The 13974-nt window shown below is 54.9% G+C and overlaps 2 protein-coding genes across 2 annotated transcripts; both read right to left on the reverse strand.

Moving 5' to 3' along the window:
- Positions 1–808: 808 nt before the first annotated feature.
- Positions 809–5811, reverse strand: CCM_00190 (ATP-binding cassette transporter, putative; the record flags this gene model as incomplete). Its single annotated transcript, XM_006665350.1, has 10 exons — positions 809–1025; positions 1116–2664; positions 2720–3040; positions 3091–3247; positions 3344–4008; positions 4066–4299; positions 4363–4642; positions 4702–4774; positions 4915–5510; positions 5599–5811. 10 exons carry the CDS (start codon positions 5809–5811, stop codon positions 809–811), a joined length of 4305 nt encoding a protein of 1434 aa, XP_006665413.1.
- Positions 5812–8466: 2655 nt separating this feature from the next.
- On the reverse strand, positions 8467–9954 carry CCM_00191 (phosphatidate cytidylyltransferase, putative; the record flags this gene model as incomplete). The annotated part of the gene is made up of 1 exon (XM_006665351.1): positions 8467–9954. One exon carries the CDS (start codon positions 9952–9954, stop codon positions 8467–8469), a length of 1488 nt encoding a protein of 495 aa, XP_006665414.1.
- Between the last annotated feature and the right edge of the window lie 4020 nt (positions 9955–13974).

A 13974-nucleotide genomic window follows, 5' to 3' on the forward strand; every position in this document is an offset into this window, starting at 1 on the left:
CGTTCGTCGGTGGGAGTTGTGTAAGTCGGTCTGTGTAAAAGCGGTCGTTGCATACCGGACAATTTTTAGTGTCTCAAAAACTACCCTTTTTTTTCGTTTCTGGCGTTTTACAATGTTGCAAGCAAGAAGAGGGGGAAGAAGGAAACCATGGACATGGTGCAACAAACGGCCCTGGTTAAACAAGTCGAAAACAAGCGCCGGGCCACACCCACCCAGGCGAACGCTAAAAACAAATGCGCCAAAAAAAAAATTAAAATAAAAAATTCGCTGCATGAACCCTTTAAAGCAGCACCAGATGGGAACCCACGGGCTGAAGAGGACAAGAGGGGCGGACCGGGACGGTCGCAGGACGAATAACGGTGACGGAACAAGTTTTCCAGCCCGACCAAACGGCCCGCACCTTTGGGCACCCTCCGATTTGGGGTCCCCAGAAAAAAAGAAGAGAGGTACCGACCTAGGTGATGCGTTGTCAAGATGAGCACCAGAACATGTCCCGAGAACAGCCAACCTGGCTGTGTGTGCACTCGACCTTGCATATATTATATATTGTTCTGGGGGCGCACACACACACACACAGAACACAGGCACGGCATAGGTACGCATGTTTTACTTGCATCGCAGAGACATCAGAGAGGCCCGCGAGACTGCAGCCTAGATTGAGCCATTGCCTCCAACTCGAACGAACTCGTGGCAAACAGCTCGACTCGGAAATCTTGTCTCTCTTCTCCTAGCCCCAATTCGACGACTTTCTCTCCTCATCTACATGTAAAGCATTCAGTTTGCTACGCCGCACCGCAACAAAGATGCACTACTCAGAATCCGACACGGACATGCCCGCAAACAAGGCCGACTCCCTGACAATATCCCGCGGCGTCCCGTCGTGTATGATTTCTCCCTTTTCCAGCACAATGATGCGGTCCGACCGGAGCGCCCAAGAGAGCCTATGGCAGACGGAAATGACCGTCTTGTCGCGAAACTTGTCTTCTATCAGCGTCTCCATCTTGCGCTGCGCTTCATCGTCAAGACTATTCCCCGACTGTTAGCTTGCCGACATACGGGGGCTGGCAAAAAAAAAAGAAGAAAAAAAGAGGAATAATCAAGCACGCCACACGTACCTGCTCGTGGCCTCGTCAAGGAGCAGTATGCCGCCTTCCCTGGCCGACCCGTAGAGCAGCACCTTTGCCAGGGCGACAAACTGTGCCTCGCCATGCGACAGTTGCCGGCCTCCCGCGCCGCCACGAGCATGCAGCCCGCCGCTTTCCTCGATGAGCGTCTCGAGGCCGCATTCCGCCGCGACGCCGCGCACCTGCTCGTCCGTGAATCGTGCTTCCGGGTCCATCTGCTCGCGCAGCATGGCCGTCATCGACTCGTCCAGCGTGTCCTGCGACACCACGAGGAGCCCGCGTCGCAGAGCCCCGAGCGGCAGCTGCGCGTGGTCCCGCCCGCCGATGGAGACGGACCCGCGCGGCAGCTCGACCATGCGAAGCAGCGCGAGGAGCAAAGTCGACTTGCCGGAACCTGTGCGCCCGCACACGCTAACCTTCTGCCCGGCCGCGATGTCGACGCTGACGCCGCGCAGGCTCCATGCTGCGTCTGGAGGGGAAGAAGAAGAAGAAGAGGATGAGGAAGCAGGCTGCTGAGACTGGTATCTGGCCCAGAGATTGTGCAGCCGCACGCTCCCGTCCGTGGGCCACCACGACGAGGGTTCTCCCCCGGCCCTATCGCCGTTGTCCTCGCTGTTGTCCTCGCTCGGCGTGGCCGCGCTGAAAATGGCTGTCCTCGCAATAGCACCCAACGATGTTTCCAGTGAGGTGTACGCGAGGACGAGCTGCGTCAACGTCTCGCCTAGGGTAGTGGCGTTCAGAAAGGCAACGCCAACAGCGCCAATGCTAACCTTGCCTCGCAGCGCGACGGCGATACCAGCAACTAGCACAACAAGACCCATAACCACAAGGTTAAGCACGAGCTGTAGCCAGCGCTGCACGCAGAATAAGAGATAGATGGGCTCCTGCGAGACGTCGAGATTCTGCATAAAGCTGCGGCGTAGGTGTGGCTGCCAGCCATGTGCGCGAAGCGTTGACGGGCCGGCGCCGGCCGCCACATCGGCAACAAGGCTGTGCAGGATAGCCTTGGCCTCTAACTCAAGGATACGGAGCTGTTTAGAGGTGCGGAGGTAAAAGCTTTGCACCATATACAGCACGCCTGCGATAGCAGGCAAGGTGACCAAAGCCTGCGCGCTGGCGACGGCAATAAGGACGACCTGGATAACAGCAACATAAAGCTCCGAGACAGTGTTAAAAAGGTCAAAGGGTAAGAGAGAGTCAATCAACATAAGATCCTGGTTAAAGCGGTTCAGAAGGCTTCCAGTGTCAACAGCGCTGATGTAGGAAAATGGCGCGTGAAGGATAGTCTTGAGGAGGTCGTCGTGGATAGAGATGCCAACAGCGGGGACAATAGTGTAAAACACGTGCCTGCTGAAAACATTAGCGATAAGGTCTTCTTCTATAGACTTGGGAGTTTTGTTAAGAACAGCGTACCGCAGCCAAAGTGTGAGCAAGACGAGAGGAATGCACTGTAGGCCAGCATACACGCCGATCCAGTAGCCAGTCGAGTGTCTACTACTGCTCGCAGAAGTGTCATCTGACCACCACTGAATCCAAATATCTGGAAAAATGAGTTAGTCTAGGGAGAAGTAGTAGTAGACTTTTGCTTGCCTTACCGGGAAACTTGAGCGCCACCGCAAACAGACTACCCAGGAGCAGAAACACGATGGCGTTGCCTAGCCCCATAGAGCGCAGGTACATCTTGTAGACATCCATGTCCTTGACTGCGGGGTCTGTTGCCGGTGTAGGAGTAGAGCTAGAGGAGGAAGAGCCTTGAATATCGTCCGATGTGGAGGCTTCTTCCTTTGGTGCCTCGTCAGACGAGCCGCTGTTGGTCGGTGAGGCTTCAGCTGGCGGCACGTCTGTCTTGGGGCGTTGAATCAATGTGCCTGTTGCGTCAATCTCGTACACCTCGTCCGCCATGTTGGCAATATATTCTTTACACCTTGTTAGAAGCATATTTTCTCAATCACCATTAGGTACATACCGTCGTGGGTGGTAAAGATGACGGTACTCTGGTCTGGAGAGTCGCACTTGCGTAACACGCTCTCTGCAACGTGCAGCTTCGTACGGCGGTCCAGGGCACTAAACACGTCGTCTAGAAGTAGAATGTCTCTCCCGAGAGAGGCTGCTCGTGCGATAGCCTACAGCACCTATTAGAACGTTTTTCAGCAGGGAAAGAAAAAAACACGAGTGGCCAAACTTGCCAGTCTCTGTCGCTGTCCGCCGCTGAGCCTGACGCCTTGGCTGCCGATAGTGCCTGTCTTGTAGTCGCGCAGGCCTTGAATGTCCTTGAGGGCGTACTTTTGCACCATCTGATCTAGAAAGGCAGGGCTCTTTGACGCGCTGCTACGACCCGTCCAGTTCTCCTCAGCCGAGGCATTCTCCAGCCAGGGCGTCTGGCTGCAGTAGGCAAACGACACGTGCTCGCCGACGGCCACCTCACCCGACATTTCGGCCGCCTCACCTAGCAGGCCTTTAAGCAAGAGGGACTTGCCAGAGCCAACGCGCCCGAGTATGGCGATGTGCAGGCCGCGCTTCACGTCGAGGTTGATGCCGTACAGGATGGGCTTTCCCGTGAGCCAGCCGAGCGACGCGTTTCTTAGCGATAATATGACCTGGTCGGCGGTGGCGGCAGCGTCTGGTAGACCTCTCGCGGGGGGCAGTCTGGTCCTTTTGTCGCTCTGCTCCTCAAGCTCCAGAAAAGCCTGGATGCGCGCCATGCAGCCGTGCGCCGCGCCGAGCACGGGAATGGCCTGACAGAGGTGCATCACAGGCGTCGCGAGCAGGTTAATAAGGGAAAGCGATGTGAAAAGCCTCGAGACATCTAGACCGTGGTTGCCGCCGGCAATAGCGATGCACACGCCGAAAACGAGGGGCGGCGATAGGGTGACAGTACTGTATGCTACTCAAAGGCTCGTCATTTAGAAGCTTTAGACACAGTTCTATAGAGAGCACTTACAGATGGCAGTAGTAAAGATGCGTAGCCGGCGAAAGGGCCAAGAAATTGCAAGCTCGGCCCGGCGCAGCGTGGAGATGGTACTCGCGACACGGTCGCTCGCCGATAGCATCTTAACGGCCTTGAGAGAGGTCAGCATACGCTTCGTCAGCGCCAGCCTCTGCTCCACGGCCGCGAGCCACTGCTGCTGCAGGCTACTGAGCTTCTTGGACAGGCTTCCGCAAGCAACCGACGACACTAGAGAAAGTCTTGCGTGTCAGCTTTCGTTCTTGCAGAGCACCATTTGCTGGTGCCACCTACCTATCGTCACTGCCAGCATGGCAAAGCTCGCCACGCCCGTCTTCCGGTATAGCAGCCATGTCGCGATGGCCGTGTCGAGCACGCCAGCCCACAGCTCGTGAAAGTAGTTCATAGCCGTCATGACACGCTGGGTGTCGCTGAACATGAGCGTTACGACCTGCGCCTCCGTGGCCGGGCTCTCAGCAAGGCGCAGCAGCTTATCAAAGAGGACAATAACAAGACCGCCGCGAATCATCGTGACGGAGCGGTTGACTTGGTGCCAGTACCAGCTGTAAGAAGCCTGGAGCAAAAGCCTGGTCAATGTGGGAGTACCTCGGGCGCGATAAAATTAGCACTTACGGCGATGCCAGAGTATACCAAAAAGGTGGCGGCAATTAACCCATATCCCTGATTCGCAGCGTCGTGGTCGTCTCTGGTCAGCCAGTTTAGCATTGCGTCGATAAGGAATGGTTGCAAAAAGGTAAAGAGAGAGACAAAAAGCCGAGGCAGGATAGGATAGAGCATATCATGGCCGACGCATTTCAAAGCAAGGGTGCTCAGCCCGCCTTTTACAAGTCCAGCTGGAAATTGTGTATTAGTAACGGCCGCTGCTGTTTTGAGAATTGTTGCAACGTGCCTTGGACTCTTTGTGGAATAGGGGTAAATATTTCCGTCAGGTACGCGGCATTCAACTTGGCATCAATCGGGCCCAAGCTTCGTCCTCTAAGCGACCCTCGGAATCCAAGCATGAGTAGCGGATTGACCCAGTGAAAGACGGTTCGGCTGAGAGGGCCCGCGAGCTTCTCGGGGCTCGCCTCTGCAGACGATGTCGCCGCGAGGTCGTTCTTCTTGCTGCGGCTTTCGAGCACGAGCAGCAGCAGCCTCAGAGCAACACCGGCAGAGAGCGTAGCTGCGGGAAGGACCTGTCCCTTGAGAAATAGAGTGCGCACTCTCGCAATGTCTAGAAGCGCCGTACAGGCAACGAAGAGGATGAGTGGCGTGGACGGGGCGAGGGCTCGGGTCTGCTCCAAGGAGGCCAGAACCACCAGTAGCATGCTCGATATTAGCGCCAGGGCCGCAGCAGAAGCCCCGGCAGGCGTGGCGACAGGATTGCGAGCAACAGCAGCTAGCACGATGCAGTACGTGGCGATCAACGCTGTGTGGGCAGCCTGTGTTGTCGGTGAGTATTGGGGTTGTGTATTGGGGTTGCTAAGATGCTGCGCGTGCTTCGACACACCCGCACAGATACGCACTTACAATCGTGATGCCGTACCATTTCGTACGGAGAGCAACGGGCTTCTTGTTGGCGATCAGGGCAATCAGGACGCATGCGACTGGGATAAAGACGACAGAAGGGACCAGCGACAGGACTGTATCCTCAAAGAAGAGGGTAAAGTCGAAGCCCCTGTGGCAAGAGTTGATAGCCGGACCAAAGTTCAAGTCGTCGGGGGAACCACATGTGTGATTCATTGTGGCCTTGCTGGCAGACTGCAAGCCCAGTCGTGATGGACTGTAGTCAATCAACAAGGTAGGCTTGTATATGACGAAAGGACGTTGTAGAAAGAGTTTGGCTCGCGCGATTCCGCGGGAGTTGAGGCAGCTAATGCAGTTGGTGCAGTTGATGCCGTTGGTGCAGTTGGTGCAGTTGAAGTAGTTACAGGGTTCCATCTACCCCAACAGACTCGCCGCGGGATCCCCATCGTCGGTAAGCTTGCCGGGTTCTCCATTCATCATGTCAGTAAAACCATCAAGGGCCTCGAGTCTGCCGACCCACCTGCCAAGGGAGGCAATGGCAAACAAGGCTCGGAAAACATGGCAAGTTTGGACGAAATTGCACCTTGAGAGGTCCTGATCCTAGTTCTGTTCGAAATATGGCGACTTGGGCGGCCGATGTCGCAAACGTTTGCGAGCACGATGGAGGCCTGGGATCATCTTTAACAAAGTACCTTTTACAAAGTACCATCGTCAGTCAGTCCGTCCTTGATTTCTTGCTCCCCCTTTTTTGGCGAGTCCCTATTGGGAGAATCATGAGAGCCCATGCTTTAAACAGGTTCACAGACTCGGCATGCGCACTTGTTGCCATCATGATTGGCCGTTTGCCCTTTCCTACCAGTTCATCAATTTGCCCCTCCCCCGCCTGGTACGCTGCCGGCCGGTGACGTCGTGTTGCCAGTTTTGATATATGGACCCCCCCCCCCCCCTTCTAGTGCTGTATGCGTACGGCAGCGGCAGCAGAATGAACCCGACAAACGGCCTGTTTCTTGTGACATAATCATCAAAATCGTGCTAGTTTGTATTCGCTTTGAACACGAACAAAACATGCAAAACAGATTCTGCATGTCGCACAGCATACTTCCTTCACAATATGAACCTGTTGCATGTGTGGGGTGCAGTGAGGCTGTCCAAGCCCGCCATGTCCGTGTAAGCCTCCATTCTTGATACCGAGCAGTGTACCAAGCAGAAGCGGGACGGAAAGCGATGCATGTTGTGCCAGCCAAGCAAGCATGTCCTACTTAGTCTTATTATTCAGGTTACCAAGTTACTTTCTGCGGTGCATTTTTCCGTGCCAATCCCCCATGTGTACTCGCACACCACACACACACCCAGAGACGCCTCACTAGCAACTTGGCCACAACTGAATTAGGTATTAGTTGGCGTTTGCTAAAATACCCGCCTTTTGCACACCGCTCCCAAGGACCCTGGGGAATCAGTCCTCAACAACGGAGAAAGGAGTGACAAACTAGCCTCGAGGGGCTGGTGAAACCTTGGGCGACCATCATGGGGTTGCATCCGGCACTCTCCATTCCATGTGTTTTTTTTTTTTTTGGAAAAACTACAAAGCATGGAAAGTAAGATAGTCCACTCTGTGCGAGCGGACCATGCTCACTATCAAGACGTCGCGGAGAGGGCCATGCTGGACAAAGGCAATCACAGTGGCTTGGGGACATGCAAATGCATGACAAGACTACTTGCATTGGACCAGTTCATCGAGCAGCCAAGGAAAAAGAGACATGAGCTGCATTGGAGGGGGCCCGCGGCCCTTGCCTTGTCCAGGTCAGCCAGAAACAAAAGAGGCATGTGTGCGCTGCTTTTACCTCTTCGACTGGGGGCCTAGCCAACGCCACACACACACACACACAGGCAAGGACAGCACAGCATTGTCCCATCAGCTACCCATTTCCAACAAGTTGTACCAAGAACTGCGTTATGATGGCGTGCATGGGGGCTGGCGCAGCTTGGCTCGGGCGTATAGTAGAGTCTTGTACAACGTTGGCACGACATCATCCCCCCAATGTCCGTTTCCAACACATACAAACCACATGGCAGTCGCCCGGCGGATAACCATAACACGTAGGACAACCACGAGTTGTTTCCTTTTTCCCGGGCACACAACATCCTCCCCCGTGTAATTTTGTGTCCTCCCTCGTAAAATCGATGCAGATGCAATCCGCGCTGCGCTTCCTCGTCATCTCATGTAACCCTTCAATGTACGACATCGTGCCGCAGCTTCGCAGCTTGCAGGAAAAGAAAAATCGGCCAGAGAAAAAAGAAAGAAGCTTTCCGAGTAGTGTATGTGATGCACAACAAGCATCAGCCTCGTATCTTGCCGGCTATAGCAAGTCTGGAGAAATCCGGGTACAATAGGTCAGTCAATGGCTTTCATCCAACCTCACATCCGCCAACACGAAAAGAACAAATAAGCGGCGTCGTTTGAGATGAGTCAGAGTTTTCCTATCAAATGTAAAATGGTATCAGGGCCATGCCGCGTAGAAATTGAAAGGAAGATGACAAGAAAAGGAACCGTAAACGCCAGCCATGCAGCGGGCACCCGTCTCTCATGCCCCAAGGTTGATTGATACTGCATCCAAGCCCCCCCCCCCAGAAAGTCGCGAGTGGAGTGTTTGTCATGAAGAAGATATAGAAAAAAAACATGTAAAAGTAGAATGAGACAAGTCAAAAAGGCCATTACGTCTTGACAGCTTTCCACGCTGTTGCGCTCTCCATTTGCAAGCACTTTGCGCCACAAGAGTGCAAAGAAGATGCACGAAAAGGGAGCAACAAGAACCCAGAAATTTAAAAAAAAAAGCAAAGACGCTTGACATCCGGGAACCAAAAAAAAAGCGTCTAGCCAAACACCTTGAGGAACCCATACATGCCCAGACCGCTGAGGACGGGAATCGTCAGGTTGTCGTCCCAGCCAAAAATGTCCACCACCTCGCTCGCCGACGCGACGACGCCCGCGACGACGGACATGACGCCGAGCGCCAGCGAGCCCGTCACGGACCACGCGCTGCGGTCCTCGCCGACCAACGCCGCCGGCAAGGCCAGCACGTTGCGGAACAGGAAGCCGTCGTCGCCCGGCTTCGGGCCAATGGTGGGCACGAGCCAGCCGTAGAAGAAGACGGACGTGGCGACGCCGACGGCAAACGCCGCGGCGGAGCCAGCGAGCGACTTGCCGCGGCGCAGGCGCGGCGTGTAGCGGCCCCAGAGGCGGCCAAACGTGCTCGCCGCCGTGTCGCACCAGCTGAGCAGCAGCACGCTCATGACGGCGACGTCCTTGGGCAGCGCCCACAGCACCGTCCACGCGCCGAGCAGGTACCAGATGACGCCGTTGTAGCCGGCGTACTCGCTCTCGCGCATGAGCGCCCCGAGCGCGCGCACGTACAGCCGGTTGACGGGCGCGAAGCGGTGCCGCAGCAGGTCCGTCGCCGCGACGGGCACGAGCGCCGCCATGAGGTACGGCGCCACCGCGCTCGTCTGCGTGCCCGTCGTGTATAGCCAGACGACGAAGAAGCCGATGGAAACGTGCAGCGCCTTGCGCGGCACCTCGTGCTTGTGCACAAACGTCTTGAAGTGGCGGTGGATCGGGATCAGCCCGAGGGGGCTCGGGCTGCGGCTCAGGTCGCGCCAGCTCCAGCCGAAGCCGCCGCCGCCACCGGGGAGGGGAGGCGCGAGGAAGCCCCCGTTGACGGCCGCGGGGCCGGTTGTGGTGGCGGCGGCCTTGCCGTTGGGCGGTGATGTCGGCGTGGGTTCGGCAATGCGTGGTGTCATGCGCGCGAGCTTGCTGACGTCGACGGGCGACCGGCTGCGCGTGCGCGACTTGCGCTTGCCGGGGGTGCTTTCGGCCTCGGAGGAGGACGAGTCCTGGGTCGTCGTCGCCGCGGCGGTCGTCTGCGAGGGTGTGGGCGGTACGTTGCGGCGGCGCGCGCCGGAGCGCGTGCGCGGGCCCGTGTATTCCTCCTCGACGTCGTCAGAGGGCCCGGCCACGCGCGGCGGCGGCGTGTCGTTGCTGGACGCGGCGGCGGCTTTGCGGCGGAGCGACATGGTGAATGCGATGGGGGGTAGAGGAGAGCAGGCGAGGGGACCGGCGAGGATGCGTCGGAGCGAGGGAAACGTCGATGGCCAGACGAGCAGAGGGCTGGTCAATGTGAGGTTGGTGGTGGTGGTGATACTGTTGGGAGCTTGGCGCGAGGCTGGGCGCGCGTTGCGGACGTCGTGGGAGCGCAGGGCAAAGAGTGACCAAGGCGGTGCTGTCGCGTGACGAGATGTGATGTCGGGACTGACAAATGGCGTGGTGGTCGTGGCGGCGATGGCGTCTTCTCTGGTGGTCATGAGCGCCAGAGTAAAACGAGGCGGAGGAGGGCGTGGAAAGGAGGAGGAAGAGAACTTCTATTGCGATCCGCGTTGAGAGGAAGAGAGAGGTTCAAACAGGGCCAGCCGAGAAAAGTCACGAAAAAAAAAAGTCTCCAAGGCTAAAATATTGATGGCGCGAAAAAGGTCGAGAGAACGGGTTGACGGGCTTTGGGTAGCTGTGCAAAAGGTTTTCCCCTAATCCTGGCTTGGGCCACGCTCCGAAGGTACCGGATGACAGTGGAACCAGCCCGTCCCCAGCTCAGCCGAGCCTCTAGCCAAGCAAGGGTTGAGAAACATGTGACGGGGAAACTGTTGAGATGACAATTATCCAAAAAGCTGGGCTTTTTAAAATGCAGCATGAAATTGTGTAGTGTTTCAATCGCAGCTCAATGTGTCGAACCAGCCGCCTTAGATATACTTACCTCGGTATAGGTTCATCAGAGCCCAGCACTGAGTTGGAATACAGAGTACCTCTATCATGATGTATTAAGGCAGAAAGCTACTGATTAATTATTACAAAAAAAAAACCCTCAACCCCCCCGTAATCCAACAGACGAGCAGGGAAACTCTTTTCCTGCCAACTCATGGTCTTCGCCGGCCCTGCAACTCTTGAAAACTGCTGCCCTCGTGAGCATTTGCGCTTGGGTTTTCAGCTAGGGACCCTGGTGCCCAGTACGTACATTTTTTTGTCGACCCGCACGTGCTGATAAGATAAACATTTTTTGAAGATCGACAGCCGTTACAACTTTTTCTTCATCAGATCGAGCCATACTTTGGCCCTCTCACCACTGCCAATTCTCTGTTTCCCTTTTATATACGTATTCTTACCACTCGGGAACTGGGAATCATCATGGCTCCCGGCAAGGTGCTACCTAAAAAGGACCTCCGGGCCTGGGACAGACTCTCACCTGGCCTGTCGCCCTGGATCCTAGACGCCGTCTCGGCCATGGGTTTTGCGCGCATGACGCCGGTGCAGGCCGCCACCATGCCGCACTTTCTCGGCAACAAGGACGTCGTCGTCGAGGTACGACACGCGACCCCCAGCTCGCACCGCACTGTTCAGCCCGCTAACCCCCTCCCTCCCAGGCCGTCACCGGCTCCGGCAAGACGCTCGCCTTCTTGCTACCCGTCGTCCAGCGCCTCCTCCGACAAGACGAGCCCACGAAGCGGCACCACGTCGGCGCCATTATCGTCTCGCCGACGCGCGAGCTCGCCGCCCAGATCCACACCGTGCTCCTCGCCCTCCTCGAGTTCCACCCGCCCTCGGCCGAGCTCCTGCCCTACCTCGCGCAGGACGACGAGAAGCGGCCGGCGACGGCGGCGCCCGTCGTCGTGCCCCAGCTGCTGGTCGGCGGCACCACGACCGCCGCGCAGGACCTTAGCTACTTTATGCGCCACAGCCCCAACCTCCTCATCGCGTCGCCAGGCCGTCTGGTCGAGCTGCTTTCGTCGCCGCACGTGCACTGCCCGCAGTCGACGTTTGAGTCGCTCGTCCTCGACGAGGCGGACCGCCTGCTCGACCTAGGCTTCAAGCAGGACCTGCAGAGTATCCTGGCCCATCTCCCCAAGCAGCGCCGCACGGGGCTGTTTAGCGCCAGCGTAAGCGAAGCCGTCAGCGAAATCATCCGTGTCGGGTTGCGGAATCCTGTCAAGATTGAGGTCAAGGTCAAGATGAAGGACGGCGGCATCGTCGAGGACCGCAGGACACCCGCCAGTTTACAAATGACCTACATGGTCCAGCCAGCCAGTCGCATGTGGCCGGCTCTTGCGCAATTACTACAAAAACTACCAATCACACCGCAAAGAAGCATCGTCTTCTTGTCCACGTGCGCCGCCGTCGACTACTTTCAACACACACTACCCAAGATCCTCCCCAAGGGTATATCACTAGTACCGCTACATGGCAAGCATCCGGCCAACGTCCGCGAAAAGAACTTCAAGAAATTCCTCAACTCCGTATCCCCAACTCTCCTTCTCACAACCGATCTGGCCGCGCGCGGTCTCGATATCCCTCAAGTCGACCTCGTCGTCCAGGTCGATGCTCCCTCCGACCCCAAAGTCTTTATCCACCGCTGCGGCCGCGCGGGGCGTGCCGGCCGCAAAGGCCTCGCCGTCCTGATGCTGCACCCCGGCCGCGAGGAAGACTACGTACGCTTCCTCGACATCCGCAAGACGCCCATCCTCCCGCTTACGCGGCCCGCCGTGTCCGTATCCGCGTCCGACGCGCAGTCCGCGACCGAGCAGTTCCGCAGCCTGCTGCGCGACGACCGCGCTATCCACGACAAGGCGCAAAAGGCATTTGTCAGCTGGGTGCGCAGCTACAACGGGCACCAGGCGGCGTCCATTTTCCGCACCGCGGACCTCGACTGGGCGGACCTGGGCGCCGCCTGGGGCCTGCTGCGGCTGCCGCGCATGCCCGAGCTCAAGAAGTGGGAGGGCGACAAGTTGCTGGGTGTCGAGGTAGACTGGGACAACTTTGCGTACAAGGAAAAGGCCAGAGAAACGGCGCGCCAGGACGCCCTGGCCGAGGAGCGCAACGGCGCCGCGGCGAACAAGGCGGCCGAGGCGCAGAAGAAACGCAAGAGCAACGCGGCCTGGAGCGGCCGCGAGGAGCAGGCCGAGGTGCGCGAGGTGCGCAGGGAGAAACGCCAAAAGAAGCGCGATGCTGAGCGCTTGGCCAACATGACGCCCGAGGAGAAGAACCAGGACGCGGAGCTGCAGGACCTCATCCGCCAAGTGCGCGAGCAAAACCGCCTCAAGAGGGAGGCTGAGATGGCCACCAAGGTGGCGGACGAGGAGTCGTTTGAGGGATTCGATGACTAGCCATGCATATGAATAAAGAATTGTATATACCCGTGACCGGCTAGAAGTTGTGGTGATGTACACGTAGCCCGCATTCCCCTGGTGCTTGTATTGCTTGTCAAAGTGTCACCGCCGACTTTATGAGCCTCGTTTCGTAGAAGAGGCATCAGACTTTGAGGCGCGAGGCGTTTCTGCAAGTTCAAACGCCGCATCAGCAGCACGACAACGTAGCAGAAGGTTTGACTGAAGTTCCACCCGATTGACCCTTCCATATATTACAGACGAAAAAAGTATGAGATTTGGAAGTTGGCTTGTAGGCACGCCGCTCGTTGTGTTAGTCACGCCCAAGACACATATCCGGCCGGCATGACCTGTATGCAGCCCGAATTTTGAGTGGCTTTTGTTTGGATTTAAACTATAATTCTTAAATGTTCTCAAGCCTATTTTCCCCCCTCTAGCAGCGTGTTAATACGCAGTGTTGATACGCCGCAAGAGAAGGGTCCAGCACTTACAGTGGGGCAAGCCGCCATTAACATGTGTAGAGCATCAATATAGTTACATAAGATAGCAGCGTAGCTAATATAGCTTATAAAGGAATAATAGAAAGTAAAGATAATAAGGAAAATTAGCCTTATATTAAATAAAGCTATAAAAAATAACTAATTAATTTATATATCCTATTTCCTAGCCTTAAGCTATATAATTTAAGTTATAAGATAATACTATATTTTAAAATACTTAAGGTTATTATTTATTTATACTTATTATTAATATAAATAAGATAAGCTTTTTTATTAAAATAGTACTTTATATAATATATTTTTTAATTATTAAATATAAATTAATATAGAATAAAGGAAATAATTATATATAAAAAGTATAATAAAAAGTAGCTATTTATATAAAAAGGTATTTTATAAAAAGAATAGAATAGTATATTTATACTTTTCTTTAGTTTTATAAAGAGTATATTAATATACTATTTAAGTATATATTTTATAATATAAGTAATAATTTAATATAAAAATAAATAAATAATAGAATTATTATTCTTTTTAATAAGTAATTTAAAGTACTTTTTATTTTAATTAATAAATAGATTAGTATTTTTAAATATAAAAAACTACTCTTTATTATATATTATTTTTATATTCTTTATTATTTATTTACTTCTTTTTAGTTATTTACTTTTTTATT

This window comes from Cordyceps militaris (assembly GCF_000225605.1).
Source record: "Cordyceps militaris CM01 unplaced genomic scaffold CCM_S00001, whole genome shotgun sequence".
NCBI classification, from domain to species: domain Eukaryota; kingdom Fungi; phylum Ascomycota; class Sordariomycetes; order Hypocreales; family Cordycipitaceae; genus Cordyceps; species Cordyceps militaris.